At 36.1% G+C, this 21,975-nt stretch overlaps 1 protein-coding gene across 2 annotated transcripts in view; it reads left to right on the top strand.

Annotated features, from left to right (window-relative positions):
• The window catches only part of SATB2 (SATB homeobox 2), a 214,319-nt gene extending 199,004 nt beyond the window's left edge, over positions 1–15,315 (top strand). For both annotated transcript variants that reach the window (XM_056111859.1, XM_056111860.1), the window contains one exon: positions 12,152–15,315. In XM_056111859.1, coding sequence (XP_055967834.1) covers positions 12,152–12,613 — 462 coding nt within the window. In that variant the 3' untranslated portion in view covers positions 12,614–15,315. The remainder of the gene's footprint in view (positions 1–12,151) is intronic.
• The last annotated feature ends 6,660 nt before the right edge of the window (positions 15,316–21,975 follow it).

Below are 21,975 nucleotides of genomic sequence, written 5' to 3'. Positions count from 1 at the left end.
CACAGTTCATGACTAGATACATGAATTTAGCTCTACTCTATGTCCAAGTCACTCTGTGTTATTTTAAAGAGATATAAGGTCTTTAAGGACTTTTTAGGAGCTAAAAATTAGCCCAGAGATCTGGAGTACATGTGGAAGCCCCAAATTACACCTATAGCCCTATATGCTCTATATGGACCCTAAGCTAATATTATTGGTATAGTTTGGTGGTCCCTGAGTATGGCAGTGTGACACTGGTGACCCCAGCACTATTGGCCCTGAGCCACACATTGCTGGGCCTAAGCACTGAACTATCAGGCCCACTCAGCCTGCCTGAGTGTTGCCTGGAGTTATCACTCCATTCCACTCCACCCCTGACCTAGGCCTTAGGACTCCTGAGCACTGCATGAAGCCCCACTGCCAAATAAAAAAGTCAAATTGGCATGCACAGAGAGAGAGAGAGAGAGAGAGAGAGAGAGAGAGAGAGAGAGAGAGAGAGAGAGAGAACTTCAGTCTTACCTTTGCCTTTAATAAAGTATTTGAAAGATACTTTCTCTATGAATATTTAGGCAACATTTGAGAGTTTTGAGGAACATGAAAGGCAGTGGATATCTACAGTGATAGGAGGAAATAAATGCTCGGCAGATTGGAATGTTGACTGAGAAGTGCTTTCTTAGAGCCAGGATACATGGTCATAGACTGAATGGTTCCTAAGAATCTATCTATCCTCAGTGCCCATAGAAATTTTATTTGTAACGCTCTGGTGGTAGCTATGTTACAGTAGCGTATGCTGAAATCCCAGTATTAATATGACTGTAAATCATGATACCACAATAAAAAATAAATTTTTACTGTAATATGTAAGAAAAAAATTTACACTGTGTGTGTCATATATATATGAAATGGGTTTAGTCAGTTAAGCCCTCAATGATTATTTAAATTTATTTGTCAAATGTTGCTAGTGAAAGGAAATGTACAATTGCCATTAGGTTCAATGTATGTCCATATTTTGTCTTTTATGTTCTCTTAGGAGAGATAATTGTTTTTATGTGGCATGGTGTTTATTTGATTGAGATGTAATTTATCTTGACCCAGCTAAATTTATTGTCTGTCATCTGATCTCATTATATTGAAAATCAACTCCTCAATTACCTTTTCAATCTTTGCAGAGTTTGGTCATCCCCAATATTCAAATTAGTGACTGCAACATATTTTATTTTTATCCAAACCCTGTACCAAAGTTGGTATAGTTGTTCTCAATTTGTTACCAAAGAGGAAATGATATAAGCCAAAGGCTGTTTTAAGAATTATGTTTCCTCCAACCCCCAAGTTTATTTTAACAGATTATTGTGTCACAGTACTTTTATGCTTTTATCTTTGACCAAAGTGTTTATTTTGAGAAACAATTATTAAACTGCATTAAAAACATACAAGATGTTCCAATACCATCTTGGTTACAATATTAAAGGAAACGCAGACTACGGCTGGATGAAATTGAACACATATTTCCATGTCAGACTTCCTACCATTTTGCTTGTTTGTATTGATTTCTCTTGACATCGTCTTCTTTTATTGAGCACCACACTTTTTTTTTTTCTTATTCCCTTTCTTTCTCTCTTTTTCCCCCTTCTAAATCCCCTTTCTATAGCTGTGTGAGCCAAGAGCAATTGTAAAGGAGACTAACTTATATTAAACCTGCCTGGAGTCAAAATGTAATCTAACACCTGTAGTCTGCAATTTGTCATCACTTCATGGATACTTTTTTTTTAATAACAGATTTCCTGCATTTTGACCTTAGGATACTATAAAAAAAAGTCAACAAAACGAAACCATGGTTTTTAATAAGTCTTATAATGTTAGGATGTGAAATTACAACCATAAGAGCTAACTTAGATAACATCATTTGAAGTCAGAAGTAGCGCTGAGCTGTGTATCTAGAAAAATATGTTTTGCCCGTGAAAATGTCTTCAATAAAGTCAAAAGGCAAATTCTACCTTATGTATAATTTTTCTTATCTAATTTTATAATATTTTTTCTATAGGTGAATTGACAAAGATCTTTTTAACAGTTGTGTCCATAATTTTATGGTATGTTGCTTGCTTTTCATTAGGTGGATTACAGGACTATATGGTATGTATCATATAGAACAGTTTCAAACCTTTTGGTGTCAGTATCCTTCACTCTTATTATTGAGGACTCTAAAATATTACATGTGTTGATATTTACCATGTCATAATTAATTCTGAGACACTTAGCACTGTAGCTCTGTCATCCCTTTGTTCATTGATTTGCTCGAGTGGGCACCAGTAACATCTCCATTCGTCCCTGTCGCATGCTAGTGTAGCCCAATGGTGTTTGCTCGCTTCAGGAACACAAAGTGAGACTGAATTTCTATTAATTAACACTTAAATGTCCTTTAATTAAATTATAGGTATATAAAGTAATATGCAAATGGTGTTTCTTATGAAAAATAGTTTTTTTCCACAAGAAAATATGTGCCCTTTTTTTTGCAAATATTTTAAATGTCTGGCTTAATGGAAGGCACCTGGATATGTGTAACTGCTTCTGCATTCTATCCAACAATATGTGGTTTGGGTTTAAGTAAATGAATAAAATTAAGACTCACAAAGAAAAGTAATTAGAAAAGGAAGAAATATTTTGATAGCCTTTAAGACTAGTTTGAATATTTGTCTTTGGTAATGTAGAAAAGCCATACAGATTTTTGAAATGCTGCAATGTCTTCACATTGAGATCATATGAAAGAACTGTTTTTCTTATATATAGACTTTGTCACAATGTAGATCGTTGTTTTGACTTCCAACTTGAGTGGTTATTTTAATCTATTCTTGATATTATTAATATATTCCATTGGTCATTTAGAAAATATTGACATTCTGATTTATATAGATCTTCCAGAAGCCAACACTTTCAGTTATGTGAAATATTTTAAATATTTTGTTAAATCACCATCAAAATCAAGAAAACTAGTAAGTATTAGGAGCTATTATAGAGGCAGATGCAAATTTTCCAAAATTCTAAGTTTTATTTGCAACAGTAAGTTTTACCACCATCAGCAAATAATGTCAGATATTGGTGTGGTAAGTTCACTTATGTTCAAGAAAATGTTTTCCAATACACATCAGGATAACTATGGAATCATAATCCATGAAAAAGGTAGCTAGCTCAGCCTGGAACTTAGTCGCTTAAGTACTCTTTCTCCTGACAATCATCTGACATCAGTTTGCTGCAGAGTGCATTATGTATGAATGCTTCCCATTTCTAATACAACATACTGCAGAGAGATGTACTTGAGAGTTGATATTTAACACATTAATATATTATTACTTTATCAAGCACGTTCCTAAACAAAAGTCGGCATTTTTACTGTGCACATGTGGCAGTGACAGATGTATCTAGTACTATGTTTTGCTTACCCTGCTTTGCCTTATGCTAACAGACCTGGAGTTAGCAAAACCCACCCACCACTGCTTTTGTACCAGGAGTGCAAGTTTTAGCATGTCCAAGAAGCAAAAACAGGTCTTAGTTTTGCCATGAATATAGTTTTGGTGTCATGGAGTTGCTGGTGGAGTATTAGAATTATTCCAGGGTCCCATGGACCATGTTTGATATAAACCATTAATAAACTATGTCTTCCTATGAGGATCTCCAGCTGTGCATATAGAAGGTGTTACCTTGAATGGGACTCTGTGATATACAATTTCTTGTGTCAGGTGTTTGTGAGGCAATGTTAATGTGCTGTATGTCATGTTAACAAAGACGCATGACATATGTGAATGAATGAAACTAAAGCTCTTATTGGTGGACATGTACACTGAAAATCTTCAGATCTCTGAGGGGAATAGATTGGCCTCTGAATTTGTTGCTAATTGTTATAGAAAACAATGTTGATAGAAAATTATGGTATTATATAAAACCAATTCTGAGATCTTATTTTTTTAAGTACCTGCTACACTGGAAATCTTATATGCATGACTGTGTATGCATGAGGAGAATTGTGCTAACTAAGCTTATATTCTCTCACTTCTCATAAAACAATAAGGAAGGTTTTACTAGTGAGCAGACACTGTGTCTCAGAGGAAGTCGCTTTCTCAGAATCATGGTACATTCCACTCGTACTTTGGAGTTGGGTAGGGACAAAATTCTAAACTATAACTTTGTGATCTCAGAACTCCTTCTGACAATTTTTTAACAACAGGAAATGGCTAAAATTTTTTATTTAAAAATATAATATTAAGGGCTAGTTTGTTGAAATTAAGGACAACTATTTCAATTAGAGGATGTTTTATGTATAGTATAATTTAAAATCAGTATTTATTAATCCATTTATCAATTAAAAATTCTCATTAATTATACACAGGGACCTTGTCTGTTAAATATATTTCATTAGGATTTTTATTGGAAAAATGCTTTCCTTCTGTGGGTCAACTTTTGTACTCATAGATGAGGTAAAATTAAGCAAGTCAAAATGATTATTTTTAAAAATTAGCACAAACAAAAATCATCTTTTTTTTTATGTCCCAGCGATGCCAGTCACCCTTTATGAGCTGAAACTCAGGGAGAGGTTCACTCCCCTGGGTAGAGCTGGTCCTGGAAAAGTAACTGCAGCTACTGGGAACCTTTTGTTTTAACTTACCACACGGATCAGCTACCCTATATAGTCACCTCCTTAATAATTTCTCATTTTCTCTATATAAAAAGACCACAATGTCTTGGCTTATTATAAGTAATCCAGTTCACCCCATAATGATACAGTGAATTATATACTTTCCTAAAGTTAATCATTCAAGATCTCACTTCCTACCCTGCAGGCAAAAACCATTATATTTTACACATGGCTTCCAGCTGCTTTTCATTGAGACCTTCAAAATTTATTTGAACACTGAAAGATTTAAGAAGAACTGCTTTATCTTTCCCACTTAACTTTTGTCATGGTACCATTTTGTCCTTGTGTTTTCAAAATTTTCAGTTTTGAATGAAAAGAGATGTGTTTATATTTTGACTGGGCCAATGTCACTGGGCAAATGAGGTTTTAGATTTTACTTTGAAGATGGTGTTTCTTTTGAAAATATTTATAACTTTTCTTTCTCCATCACCATATTCATGTCCATTAAATGTATACACGCATGTGAGATTTCAGTTCAGTGATAATTTCATCTAATAAGAAAGAACATTTAAATTTTTTTATTTTGTTTCATAGCTCACCCATAATTTACACTTTAACACTTAACTGTTGGACACAGAACTTCTTACTTTGTTAAAAAAACAAAAAACAAACAAACAAACCTTTTATTTGTTTTGGGACCACACTCAGCTGTACTTGGAGATCACTCCTTTTAGGGTTTGGACTATAAGAGGTGCCAGGGATCAAACCCAGGTTGGCTACACGCAAGGAAAACACTCTGGTCTCTATAATTATCTCTCTGGCCCCTATTTAAAAAGTTTATAAATTAATAAACTTAATTTTATACACATATATAAAATCCGGGCTGGAATGATATCACAGTGGGTAGGGCGTTTGCCTTGCATATGGCCGACCTGGCCGACCTGAGTTCGATTTCTCCACCCCTCTCAGAGAGCCCGGCAAGCTACCGAGAGTATCTCACCCAGCAAGCTACCCATGACATATTCGATATGCCAAACACAGTAACAAGTCTCACAATGGAGACATTATTGGGTCCACTCGAGGAAATCGATGAACAACAGGAGGACAGTGCTATATAAAATCCAAGGCTGATTGCTTTTAACATAATTCTTTTAGACATGATAAAAGTGAAGAGGTCAAACATCATCTAAATGTAAATTAGCCACTCTCTTGAGGAGTGCCAGTGTCAGTGTATCTTTTTGGTTGTTTTTATGATAGTGCTGCTATTTGTGATACTCCATACAAAGTGCAGACATTTAAGTTCATGTTCCAGTTTTCTTACTTGGTTTGTGGATATGTGAAAGTTTCTCTTCTCTCTCCCGTAACATTGTCAGGTTCTAGTCATTCTGTATTTGTGGCTTGAACAAAACTATGTATTAGCAGTTCATCCTGAGGATGTCCATCCTCCTGACAATACAATGTGCCGAGGCCCTTCATACTCTGATCTTGGTTCTCTCTAACCATTTAGCTCTAACTTAGAAGCAACACTACGTTTTATGATAGTGGAAATGATGTGTTTCTGTTCTGTACAGTTCACTATAGTTACTCATCACTGACAATGAGTCCAATGTGATTGAGGAATGGATAGTTTTCTCTTCTTTTAATTAAAATAACTATAAGTTCAAATGGGCTGGAGCCATAGCACAGTGGTAGGGTGTTTGCTTTGCACACAGCCGGCCCAGCCGAGCTGGGGTCAATTCCTCCACCCCTCTCGGAGAGCCTGGCAAGCTACTGAGAATATCTCGCCCGCACGGCAAAGCCTGGCAAGCTACCCGTGACATATTCAATATGCCAAACACAGTAACAACAAGTCTCACAATGGAGATGTTACTGGGCCCACTCGAGAAAATCGATGAACAGCAGGAGGACCCGTGACCGTAAGTTCAAATATGAACCTTGTAGCTAGCACTGGGTAGCAGAGCTTTCTAATGCCACCTTTTCTTATGTTCTTCAAATATAATTAACATATTCTTTTTAATAATATGTTTTATTGTCCTGGAATGTTCTTTGTGGCTTGGTCCTCACTTCATTCAGCCCCTTGCTCAAATTCTGTCTTTGTTGGGAGCCTTCTAAAACAATATTATATTATGTATCCAAAATACCTTCCCCTAACCTCTCTTTATGCAGTGCTCTATTTTTGCTTATTAGATTTATTACTACCTAAGATTTTTTTGAAGGTTTGCATACTCTTTATTCCAGAAACTTACTCAGTTTTCTTATGGAAACTTGTATAGACAATGAAGGAAACTGCAAAATTTAAGAGCAAGTGATTTAGGATCAGTCTGACACATTTTTAGAATCCCAGCCCTGTTCCTTTCAAGGAGTGAGTCTTTGAAGAAATTATGTGTACTTTCTGAACTCCAGTGTTCTCATGATAAAATAGGGGCAGAAATACTCCACTCAAGGATTACTGTGAAAGTAAAATAAAACATAATTTGATCAGTGTTTGGCTTATAATAAACTTCAGATGAATGTCACCACCAAATATTATCATCATTACTATTATTATTATTATAGGTAGGCTTTTTAGTTATGAACCTGTTATATTGAAAAATTAACCATTGAGGCTTCTTAAATAAACCTTCCAAAACTCGTTTTATAAGACTATAGAGGTTTATAAGAATATAGAGATGAAGTCAGAGTGATAATACAGTGAATAGGGAGTTTACTGTGCACCCAGCCAATCCAGGTTCAATCATCGGCAAGCCATATGGTTCCTTGAACCCCTAGGAGTGATCCCCGAGTCCAAAGCTAGGCGTAAGCCCTTAGCACTGCTGGGTATACCCCCCAAACTGAACCAAATAGAAAAAAATACCAGAGATGAATTAATTTCAATTGGGAAGGAAAATTATCTGAACCAAAATGAGCTAGGGTGAATTATCAAGTTTCATTTTGCAAAGATTGCGAAGGAAGAAATATATAGTTTTCTTAATGGAACAATTTGTTCTATTATTCGGGAAAATCATGTGAAGAGATGATGAGCCATAGGAATATAAAAGTTCAACTACTCACCCTTTCTTGAAACTGGGGAATGACAAAGTTGGAATTCTGTTTGCTTGAGCAATTTTGCATAAAATATCTGGAAGATGTTCTATTAAAATGTCAATCTCAGAAAACAATAATCTAGGTGTATGAACTCATTAAGACACAGCATACCTCTATTCACTTGGAAGGGTAGAGTCTGTTATTGAAGAAGCCTTAATTTTTGAGATTAAAAATACTTTATCATCCAGAAATATACACTTGAGCTATTAATAGAGTTAAAGAATAGGATGAATTATAGGTCAATGACATGGTCTTGGGCATGTGTCAATTCATTATAGTTAACTGAAAGGAGTTTTGAATATTTCTGAGATGTTCAGAGAAAAACTAAAATTTAGTTAAAGTTTATAAACCTGTCCTATGAAGAAGAGATTATAAAAGAGTTGACATTTAGTCAAGACATGGGAAAGTGAAAAAGAGATGGCTTGATCCTGCTGTTAAGATAGAGGGTTTAGGAGTGTGTTTGGATCAATCTTTCTCTCTTAGTAGGGTCATGTAGAGCATTAGACTCTGCTCTACTTTTGTACAGAGTGCTTAAAGTGCCACTGTAAGAAAGCAGTGCACCATTTTAAGAGTTTCTTTGTTTAGTAGTAAGCTTTGGCAATTTGTGAGAATATTTACTCAACTTATTTTGCTAGAATCTAAAGATACTAAGTCTCCCTAGAATAACTTGGGCATTGAGAGTATGTGAAGATGATTGGGACAGATAAATTGGGGTTATATTTTATCACAGATATAATCTATATTGTGGTTGAAGGTAATGCATAGATAAAAAGTTACCAAGTCACACACACACACACAAAAGAAAAATAACCTCTGACTGGAACATTTGGGAAATAATTTCACATTTGAACTGGTTATTGGCCAGTCTGAATTTTGACTACTCTTTTATTATCTACTTGAAGATAGCAGAAATTACATTAACCTCCTCCATGTATAAATATTGTCACACTGCACAGCTCACCATAGAAGGTTGTGTGACCTGAAAACAAGTCATTTCATTTTATAGGTCATATCTGTTGATGCTTTTTCTCTGAGAAGCTTTTTCCAATATTATTATGGACAGTGTCATTGTAATTGTTTCTTGGCAAACTACTTTTCTAGACTTTTTATAATTTCCAGTTTTGAGGGTCATCTTGAAAGACCATGTTTCCATTGTGTTCTTCTTTTGTTTTTTGGGCCATACCCAGTGGTGCCTTGGATTAACTCCTGGCTCTTTGCTCAGTGATCACAAACTGGAGGAACTTGGGGAACCATATATAGTACCAGGGATTGAACCTGGGTCAGCCAAGTGTAATGCAAGGCCCTACCATTGTAGTATCTCTCTGACTCTCCAGGTGTTCTTGATTCAGATGGCACTTTCTTACAGAACTAGGAGGAAAAAAAATTGTGCAGGTAAAGTTCTGAGAACTTGCTGCTCAGAATAAGTGTTTAGTAAAGAAGGGCTATTATTACTATTTATTTCATATATGATTTCCTACTGCGTATGTATCACAACTTTTAAGTTTTAAAGAAAAGGGGAAATGAAATCGGCCAATTGGTTGAAAGTAAGAAGAACAAATCCTATCATGCAGAAAGATTATAGTAACTTCAAAGTGTAGGTTTGGAAAATCTCTTTAAATCTAACCAGTGTACAATGGAAAACCCCTAAAGAACCAATCTAATTATTTAATTAAATGGAACCATTATGCTGACTTATACTACAAAAGGCAAGCATAATTTAGAAAATGGGACATTTTAATTCTCTTTTGTTTTTCAATTAGCACAATTGCTCTAATAGGGAGTACTCATCCTTGAGTATATATTCTCCGATTATGTATTCCCTACATAATTTGACACTCTCTCTCTCTCCCTTTGCCCAAGACTCCAAATCTTTACCTGTTGACAGAGAGGTCCATCTGTTAAAAAAAAAAGTCAGGCTTCCCAAATTATGGTCTCAGAGTAAATATCTCCTGCCATCAAAGCTGACCTGAGCAGGGCTGGCCCACTGTGCAAATCTACTTTCCTTACTGGCTATAATTAGGGTGGTGAAGTAACACTGCTCTTACTTTTTTGCTGATGCCAGCTTGCCATAATAGGCCACATAAGTTTATTCTTAGTTAAAAGTGGCAAAGAAATTTCCAAGAACATTCATTTTAATTGGTCAACATTATGGCTCTTCACTGCCACTGTTTTATGATCCTATATTTTAGATTTCCTTCTGCCATGAACTGTCAGTTTATTTGGGGGAATATTCTTATTTTCAGTGAATATCCATGTTTAAGGATTAATTATATTTACTATTTTAATTATTGCTATTTATTATTTGAAAAGTTTTTCCTTTTTCTCTATTTTACCTTATCTAGGCAGCAATTTCTTGTGCCCTTAAATGTATTAAATTCCATATTAAAGATATTTTGATATTAACATGAAATTAGTTTTTCATTAGTTGGTCCTCAGACTGAGATACAGGGAAAAGACATTTTTCTTAATTGCTAACTTTGATACCATTTCATGCCCTAAAATACTGATGTTCCATGGGTTTTTGAATTAATTGGTCTTAAATTTTTTGGAAAGATTCAGGAAGTTGGTTATTGATCTGACTATAGTAAATTTTTGCTCTTGGAGTTGACAGACCACTTTCTAATGGGGACCTGCATAGGACCTTCTGCATTAGATATCATTACTGCTGACGTTGGAAGAAGTGAGCAATGACTGAATGTCCTGAAAATCTCATCCCCTTCACCCCATCCATAAAGCTCTTGCACCTGGACCTAAGAGAGCGGGAGGTGTTGTTCTGACAGTCTCTTTAGCATTGCTTTCTTTGGTTTGTCAAATTGAAACTCATAAATAAAGATTACAATGGGAAGCCATCATTGAAATCAAGAGCAGGCTTCCCTGGGGCTGGAGAGATAGTACACATGGCACATAGCATAGGGCTTTTGCCTTACCTGGATTTGATCCCTTGCACCACATATAGTTCGCTGAGCCCCACCAGGAATGCTCTCTGAGAACAGATCCAGGCATAAGTCCTGAGTACTGCTGGGTGTGTCCCCCAAACCAAAACAAACAAACAGGCAAAAAAATCCTTAATTAGTATCAAATAATGGAGGTACAGTTTAGTTTATGTGCTAGGTTGGAAACAGTCCGTGGGTTACATGGACTGTGAGGAGGAGGTACATTTCTCACAAGTGAGCTCTCTTTTGAGAAGCCGAGTTTTATAGAGCATTAAAAGCAGCAACCCAGAATTGGTTTGATTGATTAGGGTTGCTTATCTGACCTTATTTATAAAGATTAGCAACAAGGAAATGAGAGCCTAGAATTGACTTGATGTTTGAGCATTCTTTCTTTCTCCCTTTTTCTGACCACACCTACTGGTGCTCAGGGCTTTCTCCTGGCTCTGCACTCAGGGATCATTGCTGATGAGCTTGGGGAGCTCAGTGACACAGGTCAAATGTGCAAGACAAGCACCCTCCATGCTCCAGCCACTGCAAATTCTTAACTAAATATGCCATATTTTTGGCTATGCAGTGTTTCCCGAACATAGAACACTTGTTTGCATATGTGATATGCCAGATATGGACTTAAAATTTTCTACAAAACTAGAATTAAAAAAAAGTGTAAAGTATAGAGGACTGTCCCATACATAGAGGTAAAAGAGAAGTTTAAATTGAATTATATTAGAAAATCTGGACATGAATAAGAACCCCAGAAATTAGTGTGTGTGCAATAGAGAATAGCTCACAGTAATTTTAAGAAGGTCCAGCTATATGAGTACAAAATAATGATTTAAAAATGAATTCAATTAACAGTTTTATCTTGAAATTAAATTTGAAGTTTTAACTTTAAAAATATTGCTAAAGAATCTAAATTGGGGTTCAAATGAAGTAGTTGTCCTTTTTCTTTTAAATGAAGGACTGTGTTTTTGACTGAGATAGCAACTATCCCTTTATTGTACTCTAAAATTAAGAAATTTATGACAGTGACTATCATTTATTCGACCTAAAACACAGCCATTTTCATTTTATTACATATTACCTATGACTGCTTTCACTCCACGAGGCTAGAATTAAGTTGCAAGAGATTGTATAACCTTGCAAATTCTAAAAGCCTATTATTTGACCCACGACTGAACTAGTTTTTCCGTCCCTGATTTAAAATAAGCATTGATCTTTATACACATGATGCCAGTATTGAATTCTTAAAACATCACAAGAAAGTCCTAAGCTTGTTCTGTGTCTTATAAAGACATGTTTTGTAAGGACACCCAGGTAAGTGGAAGTGTCTCAGCACTTCAACTCTTACAGATGAGATTCTAAATCTCCAGAAGCACATTTCAGTTTCCTGAATATCTGAATTTATAAATCATCACTGTCTTACTCCAATGTTGGACAGATAGCAAATGTTTGGGCGGGGGAGGGGGGGCTGGTGGCTTTTGAAAGGTAAAACCATGAGTCAGAAGTTCATGATTTTTGTTTTAATTATCAGGTCCTTCATAGACAGCAGTCTCAGCCAACCAAGGAAAATTCCCCTCCTAGAGAAGAAGCGCCTCCCCCACCTCCTCCAGCTGAAGACAGTTGTACCAAAAAACCCCGGTCACGCACAAAGATCTCCTTGGAAGCACTGGGAATCCTCCAAAGCTTTATTCATGACGTGGGGCTATACCCTGATCAGGAAGCTATCCACACTCTTTCTGCCCAGCTGGATCTCCCCAAACACACCATTATCAAGTTCTTCCAGAACCAGCGGTATCATGTAAAGCACCATGGTAAGCTCAAGGAGCACCTGGGCTCCGCAGTGGACGTGGCCGAGTATAAGGATGAGGAGCTGCTGACAGAGTCAGAGGAGAATGACAGCGAGGAAGGTTCAGAGGAGATGTACAAGGTGGAGGCGGAGGAGGAAAGTGCTGAGAAAAGCAAGGCCCCGCCTGCTGAAATCGACCAGAGATAATGTGAACTCCTACCAGGCAAAGCAATATATTGGTCCAAGGATTTTCTGGTTTTGTTTCTTCAAGAAATTTTTTGGCTTTATTTTATTTGTCTTTTTGTTGTTGTTGTTGGTCTGTTTGTTTTTTCTTACCTTTTTGGACATTCCTTTGTTGCACAGGATACCCCTGTAGACTGAATAAGTTCAGTATTTTCAAATCAAATATCGCCTTGGCAAAGACATTAAAGTGTTACACTTTTCCAATTGACTGGATCATAGTAATTATAATCACGGAGACTCTGCCTTCATTATTCTTGCACTTATGGAAGAGACATCAGGCAAGTTCCAGGATGAAAAGACCTATGAAATAAATGAAGGAAGCTACAAGTGTGTGTATATGTATATGTATATATCTATATATTTACATATATATATTAAAATTGCATGGGACAGAGAACTTTACAATTTGAAAGAATAGACTGTGAAATGAGTTCTTAAAGAAGAGACTTGTTTATGTATTAAAAAAAAACCACTTCACAGTGAGTCGCTTTGGCTTTTTGATAAACTGTGGCCTGCTCTCAGGGTGGGGTGACTATTTTTGAATTCCTATTTATTTTCTGTGTTTGTCCCTGATTTTTTTAAAAAAAAATAATTCTATGGCTTCCTATCTGGCAGCTTGATGGGTAATTTTTGAGGTATGTATTTAAACAATAAATCAACACTGCCAAAAAAAAAAAAAAGAAAAGAAAAAAGAAAAAATGAAAAAGAATGAAGAAAGTAAAGTAAGAAAAAAATCAGGGCACCTTAAAATGATGCAAGTCAAATTTCTCTAAAGACACAATGCACAGTTAAAATGACTCGATATGTTCCGTTATTCAACTTGTCATTACTGTAGTGAACAGATGCTTTTCTGTGGAATTCCAAATGAGTAAAACTGAAATTCAGTACAGAGAAAACTTGTCCATTAGTGCAGTCTTGATAAATGACATTCAACATTGGACATATGGAATTCATAGTATGAGCCACATTTTATTGTGAAATTTATATACCTGCTTGTGGCTTCAAATATTAAAACTAATAAGCCTGCTCATTTAAAAGTTGTTTGTTGTTGCTGTTTGGGGGGTGGGGTCTTTTTTTTTTAAATATAAGATAGTTCAGTGTAATACTAAGTTAGAAAAGAAGTTGCTGCCCAGTTAAAGGGGCTCCCTCTAAAATAATCTACATTCTTAGGTCTCCCAAAAGACTTTTCTTATATCTGTTTCACTTGGGGCTTCTCTTCTTTGTGTACATTCCATCCCCCTCTCCCAAATCAAACAGTTTTAGTCCCTGGGCTCATGAGAATCTTCCCTTTTTTAAATATGGCAGCCCTAATAAGAACTTGTTTTTGAATCATTGTGAAGCTTCAGACAATAGAGTAAGCAAAGCGATTTCAGTGGCATCACCTACTTGTCATAAAGGGAAACACTTCCCCAGCTACCACATAGCTATTACTTTATGTAAAGCAGAACTAATACCAACTGGCTGTTGAGTGGAATGAGCATTAAAGCTGCAATCTACTATAGTTCTTCAAGCTTCGTATGGCTTTCTAGCAGCACACCAGTAGCATTAATTTCCACTTCTACTTATGGCAATTACAAGAAGGAGACCTCACCTTCTAACCATCCTCCAAAGTGGCCATCAAACAGTCCCACATCTTTGGATTTTTTTTTTTTGTGCTTTCATGCAACCTTGTCAAAGACCTCATGCAATATCACTTTGAAAGTTATTTTCTGTTTACTACACAAGCATTGTAATATAACTGTTAATACTATTTATATATTTGAAAGTTATAAAAGGTAGGAGTTAAAAAAAACCTCTATGTGTAGATATTAACTCAGAACTTACAATATACAGGGAGAAGACATGTTGCAATACAAGCTAATTCTAGCTGCTCAGTAACCTCTGGAGTTTTTAAAGGGACATTTTCCTGTACTTTTTCAAATAATGATGTTTAAAAAATTATCCTGACATGAGCGTCATATACCTTTGCAAAAGGATGGTTGTTTGCAGTGAAGCCCTGGACCCAACCTTCCTGTTTCTGTAGTATGCTGCAGCTTTAATCAGAAAGTTCATGGTTGCTGCTTCCTGATCTCCGAGTTACTCTTTCCAAATTGTCTTCTTACACTGTTGCTGAAGGTCACTCTGTACACCCAATGGAAACTGATTTTGCCAAGCTCTTACAAGATGGTTCATCTATCGATGGCATCCGCATTTGGTATCTTTTACACTTCAACCAAAAATTTATTAGGTATTTTTCAATGCTAAGTCTTGCCTTTTATTTTTTAATTTCACTGCCAAGTTTGCAGTGGTTCTAAGTGAATCTGTGGGCATTTTAGCCTGTGGTCTTGCCAGATCTTTGCGAATTACAATGCATATATGTCTATTTATTCAATATCTGTCATATAATATCTATTTGGAAGAAGAAACTTTCTCTTGTAGTGCCTCTTGACAAAGCACAATTTCCCGCCTTTTTCTTTTTGGTGAAATGAAAAAAGCAAATGTGTTTTATTGCGGTATCAACAATGTGAATAAGGATTAACATATTGTAAATGTTCTTTTTTCCATGTAAATCAACTATCTTTGTTATCACTAAGTGATAATTAATTTTTAACTTATGTGCATTGTTAGGCTGTTAGAATTTTTTGGTTGTTAAAATAAAATGCATTCAATAAATAAATATGACTTTGTTTGTCAAGTATTTTCTTGGGCATTACTTTCCTTTCTATTTAAGTTTTCTTCATTCAGAGTGAGACCTGGTAAGTTTTAGGAAACCCACTCCCTCATTTTAGCAATAAGGTAGCAGTATCCGTAATGACATTGAGTTCTGTATGGTGCATGGGTTTAATTATGCACGTGAATGTATGTGCACTGCTATATGTTTATAAATGCGTGCATGCTCACATCCTGGAGCTGGCAACAGGGAGGGTCATTGATCCATACGTTTTGTCGTACACAAACACAACTCAAATGTATTAAGATATATTTATGAGCTGCCTTCTTTATTTTTCTAGTGAAAATTTTTCTGTTTATAATTAAAAAACCACAAATGACTGCGTGTCAGGAAACTTTTGGAGTACATATGTCCATAGTTAATGGACATAAAAAAAGTCTTTTATATTTAGAGCTGGGGTACCATAATGTGTGCATAGAAGAATGCCGGAAGGATTGATGTATCTAAGAAATGTGTGAAAATGATTTTTCAGAAAATGCTTACAATGGAAAAAATTGCACAAAAGACTAAAGTTATTAGGAACGGAGTAAGTGCTGAGCTACAGAACTAGCAAAGAGAAAGTCAATTTAAAAAGTGATTTTGTTTTCTTTTGATATAAATTTTCTTTCTTTCTTTCTTTCTTTCTTTCTTTCTTTCTTTCTTTCTTTCTTTCTTTCTTTCTCTTCCCCCCTTTCCCTCTCCCTCCCCTCCCTCCCTCCCTCCCTCCCTCCCACCCTCCCTCCCTTCTTCCTTCCTTCCTTCCTTCCTTCCTTCCTTCCTTCCTTCCTTCCTTCCTTCCCCCTTCCTTCCTTCCCCCTTCCTTCCTTCTTCTTTTCACATTTGTTGAAATGTACTTTTAATTCATTATCTTCCTCAGTTTTGCTTCCCTTTATTCCTCAGAAAATAATGGTTCATGGTTTATGTAGAAATGTTATAAGGACAATTTGCAGAATCTGAATTCTTTGCAGAAAGAATAACCATCCCAAAGCACAGAGAGCTGAAGGTTTCTAAAGGCTTATTAAAGGCTCCATACAGGGTGAACAAGCTAATTATGCAAATGTAAATTAATTCCGTGGGACAAAGATGGGGAAGAAAAATATATGTGAGATCATGTGATTTTTAGCACAAGTGCTTTCCTCTTGCTTGAGGGTGTGTATTTAAGGAACAACTTTATCAGAGGTGAGTAAGTGAAAAGTGGGAAGCTCTGCCCACAGATTAGCTTCTGCCTAGAAGGTGGTTCTGTACTAGCAATTGTTTCCAAAAATGGGATGGAAGACATCTCTTAAGTATACTCTAGGTCATATTATGGCATCTCAGAGCCATCATCATTTCATAGACTAACTTTTTCTCTTTTTTCTTTGGAGGAGTTAAATTTCCTTTACATGAGTTTTTTTTTTTCTAAAATGTTTCAAAGATTTCAAAGTTTTTATATTTTCTTTTAAAAGGCAATTAAGATATAATCTGAGAATAGACATTTATTAAACATGGACCAGAGAGATAGCACAGTGTGTAGAGAGCTTGCCTTGAAAGCTGTCAACCCAGGTTTGGTCCCCAGAATCCTATATGGTTCTGCAACCCTGCCAGTAATGATCCCTGAGTGCAGAGTCAGGAGTAAACCTTGAGCACCACTGGGTGAACCCCCCAAACCAAACCACAACATTAAAGCACTCTAAACATACTAAGTTGCTAAGAACTCAAGTGACAAAAGTGTCTGACTAGGCACTTGCCCTTCAAGGAGTTTACAGCTTTATAGAAAGTCATGCAGTCATTTCAAGATAGAGTGACACACATATGTACTATATGTAGAAAAGGAAATAATTACTTTTGACCTACAATGGGTGTGGTAGGTGAATGTTTTATGATTAGCTGCTTGTAACAGAAAAAAATACAATCGCAGATATCAATGTGACAGTTTCCTCATTTCTTAGAAGTGCTGAAGTTGTCTGGCTTCATGAAGTTTTGAGGGATTCATGTTCCTAACAGCTCCATTTCCTCTTGTCTTCCCTCTCTGTTGATTAAGATCATTGAACTCTCACCATCATTTTTTCCTTGTTGAAACCTGTGTGGATAAAGGAGAAGCAAATTGTCACTCCCTGGCTATAAAAACTGCAAGTCTTTAAAAAAAACTGTGCTACAGTAAATAGCATTGCACTGATTATTAGTGAACAAACATGATTTTTTTTCAAATTAACGTTTTCATGTAAACACAGCTATTATGGGACCAATGCCAAGGAGTGGAATCACTTGAGTTATGTGAGATGCCTATTTTTAATATTTTGAGGTTTATACTTTCACTACATCCCCGATTTCCTGGATACCTTTAAGGATTGGTCTAAGCTCACTTCTTCCAGGAAGCCATTACTAGTTGCTCTCACAAATAGTTCTGTTTTTACATCCTTCCCAGATTACTTTTCCACAAAGAACTGGAAGAAGGCTTGTGGTTGCTACGGTTTTCATGAGAAGGTGTGAAGTCTTAGTAGATGGCCATTCAGAGGAATGGAGGTGGCACAGGATTTGTGGATATCTGTGTGATAATGTTTACTATGGATAAGCGTGTTCAGGACTAGTATATTGAGTCAGATAAAGAATATACAATGCAATGAGAGAGACAGTAATTGAGAGCCCAGAAAATTTCATATTACTAAGAAATGGACCAGAATTAAAATTCAGGTCTACATATTATACACCATAGGACATTTTTATATCCAAAAAATGTCCTAGTAAATCTATATGAATTAAACATCAATTTTACAGCTAACATTTTATAAGAGATGACCTTGATATAAGATTTCCTGTAAGAATTTGTAAGTTTTTCTGATTATGTCATTTTTTGATGTAATTCTGAAAAGATGTAATTTTTTAAAAAACATATTCCATACTGTTATCAAAATGGGATTGAAAGAGTCTGCAAATAGCTAGTTAAAATAAATTGTGATTGAGGTACTATGGTTACAGTATTGAAGTTTATGCTTATGGTAAACACATTTATTGTACTGCTCCCCCCACCCCTAATACAAATAACTTCTCTGTAGTTTTTTAAGAGGCCAAAGTGTTACCTTACATGTGGGGGAAAAAGTTTTAAAAAATATTTCATTGACTCTGTAATAATAGTGCACAGCAATGACCAAAATTATTTATAGTTTATCCCTTATTCATTTATAAACCAAATCGCACTTTGACTCAACAGCTAAGGGGAGCCAGTCTTGGGAAGCTCAGTAGCAATATTGGCCTATGCAATCCTAGGAAGTCCCTCCATCACTTTAAGTAAAATATAGAAAAAAAGATTTTTTATACTTTTTGAAGTGTATGTTTTTTTCCTTGTAAACTTCTACCAGTGCCTTAAGTATCTTTGATACTAACCCCTTACCAGATGGGTGGATGTTGGGTAAATAATTTTTTTTATTCTGTGGGCTCTTTGTTTCTTGGTCACTGTCTCTTTTGAGGTGCAGAAGCTTCTTAGCTTAATGTAGTCCTATTTGTTTAATCTTAGCTTTCACTTGCTCAGTGGTGTTGTATCTTTGAAGATGCCTTTAGTTTCCATGTCATGGAGGTTCTGCCTACGTTTTCCTCCATGAAAATTATTTTGTATGAAGTTGATTGAGAGGAGACGTGATCTGTCCTATTACCTATTATCAATTTTGAACTTGTATAGTTAAGTTATTTTTAAGTTTCCAGCTTCCTTATCCATAAAATGGGGTTAATAGTCTCTGTTTCCCAGGATTATTGTTATAATGAACTACAAGCAGGTAGAATCATCTAGAATAATTTCTTTTAAGAAGGAGAAGCAGGATACTGCTATAAATGACTTAAAATGGTTTAGATGAGTTACAGATCAGGATTAGATCTGATGTTTTAGAAAATCATCTTACATGATGTAAAACATATGTGCCCAAAGGCTGTTTCCTTCTCTTTGTTGCCCATTCTCTCTCTCTCTCTCTCTCTCTCTCTCTCTCTCTCTCTCTCTCTCTCTCTCTCTCTCTCTCTCTCTCTCTCTCTCTCTCTCTCTCTCTCTCTCTCTCTCTCTCTCTCTCTCCTCATTTTCCTTTACTACAGCCATTCTCCTTCCTCTCTGTCTTCCTGTCAAAAGAGTTGTGGGACCTTAGTTTTAGCATTTTCCTGTGGACTTTAAAATTAGCTAGCCAAACATTGAGGACACCACTCTCTCATTTTGATATTTTATTATTTTGTTAGTTTATTCCTGCCCATTTTATGTTTTGCTGCTTTTTCCTTTTCTCTCTAGTACTCAGGATACTACAGTATACTACAACATTGGTTCCTTTGTTGGAGCACCCTTTCTAGAACCTCCAGTCCTAACCTATTTAGTATCATGGTTCTAAACTGAACCACTCTAGTTTCAGGCTGCAGCCCAGACATTTTGCAGATCTCCAAACTTTTAACTTCTATTGCCTTTTTAATGCATCTATTTGGATGGAAAATCTGACATTCTCAAGTGACCTCATCTTCTTCTCCCAATTTGTTGTATCCAGCTGATGGCAAGGCTAACCTCTCAGTGACTCATACCTAACACCTTGAATTCATCCTTGATTCTGTCTTTCCTTTTTAGCTCTTTATCCAGCTGATGCAAAATCCTTTTTGGTTCTGCCTTCATAATATATTTATTCTTCACCCTCACCCCCACCAATTATGCTATTATCTTGGTCAGAGTCCATAGTAGCAAACTGCCCCCTAAGTATTTCTGCTCAATCCTGTCACCCCTTTAGGATTAAATGACTGTTTTAACAGGGACATTCCAGGACTAAGTAAAAATGACCCTTTCAGTTCTCTTCCACTCTCCCTTGCTGCTGAGATGCAGTCATATCAACCTCCTCACCATCCCTGGAAGACAGAGGCCCACTTTTGCCTCAAGGCCTGTGTTCTTCCTTCTTTCTATTCTGCTCCCAAACAGCCTCTGGCCACTTGCTCTGTCCCTACCAGCCTGTTCAAAAGTCAGCTCCAGCACAAGAACTACACAGAAAACCTTGTTTAAAAATGCCAGTGAAGACCAGCACTGTGGCTCCGTGGTAGAGTACATGGTTTGTGTATGTGTCATTTTGAGTTTGATCTTGGCCCCTACTCAACAAAGAGAGAAAGGAAAACATATATGCAAATGAATCCCACTCATGCCTTCTAGAGCCTCTATATCCAATGCTATCTTAATTTTCTAAATAGTGCTAACATAATATAAACTCTCCTCATTTTTTATTTTTGTTTGTCAGTTTCTTCATCTGAGTGAAAACTCGTGGAGGATAGAAAGCCTGTTTATCTTAAGCAATAAGTGAGAATATTTAATAGTTTTAATAGTTTTCATTTATTAGATTTTTCAATTTTCCCAAGTTTGGTGGGATGAAGGATTTAAATTGCCTTATTGAGATTAACTTCATCTGACTATTTATTTTGTATGTAATGCAGTATCTGAGGCCTTAGGAACCTTCAAGTCTGATATTTATAAACTCCACATTTGGGTGATTCATAGTCTGATTCAATGCTGTCTTGGAAGACAGTCACTGAACCATGGGTTTGGTTGCTGAGCATATCCGTTTTTTCACTCTTGCCCTCTTGGCAGGCATATAGCAAATTTATTTCAAATTACTTGATCCAAAAATCCTTAAAAGAATGGCAACTAGAATTATCATAAATCAATAAAGCAAATTTGTGATGATTAATTGTGACATGTTTTTAACCTTTCTTATTCTAGTAAAGGACAACCATATGCACCATTTGTGAGTTCCATACTCAATGCCACATGTGCCACATGATAGAAAGTTTCTCCTGTCCTTTAAAGGAGAGCTTTTAATACATTTTCAAAACTGGTTTCCAGGATATGAAGTCACTAAGCTGTACTCTGTCCATGAAACTCTGTGGACTTCCTTCAAATCTTACTGGTAATCTAGCTGGATTGAGTACTTTTGGCAAGGTGTTCATGTTGTTAATTTTTTGTACTTCCATTTTCTTTTGACTTCGATTTTCATTTAATAGATCTGCTGTACATCAAATTGGCTTTCCTTTGTATGTAAGTTCCTTTTTAGATTTTGCTGCTTTCAATATTCTTTTTTGGATTTTGTTGTTTTGAGTACAATGTCTTTTGGAATTTTCCTAATTGCGTCTATTTTCACTGGGACCCTTCGAGTCTCTTGGAGACTGTAATCCTTGTCGTCTCTTGGTGCCTGTAATCCTCAACTCTGGGAAGTCTTTATCAATTATTTCTTTAACTGTTGTTTCTTCATCATGTTTGCCTTCCCGTTCTTCAGGAACACCAATGATTCTTCTATCATTCTTCTTGAGCTCAATCCCATTGTTCTCTGGTATGCTGCTCATTTCTTTTCAGACTACTTTCCACCTTTGGCTCTTTCTAGTGGCTTCCTCCTTCTCCTCTTGGAGCTCCTTGATCTTTTGCTCAGTTTCTGTTATTGTGTTGTTCAGAGCTACTGTTGACTTCTTTTTATTTTTAAATTTTTATTTTTTTTAATAAATAACTGGCCCACACGGCAGAGTCTGGCAAACTCCCTGTGACGTACCCAATATGCCAAATACCAGTAACAATGAAGGGTCTCACTCTCCTAACTCTGAAAGAGCTTTGAATATGGCACTTTTTAAAAAAAAAAATCTCAGGGCTAGGACGAAGGAAACGTTACTGGGG

This window comes from Sorex fumeus, unplaced genomic scaffold, assembly GCF_029834395.1.
Source record: "Sorex fumeus unplaced genomic scaffold, SorFum_2.1 ptg000014l, whole genome shotgun sequence".
Taxonomy (NCBI): domain Eukaryota; kingdom Metazoa; phylum Chordata; class Mammalia; order Eulipotyphla; family Soricidae; genus Sorex; species Sorex fumeus.
This window is presented reverse-complemented; position numbering and strand designations above follow the sequence as displayed.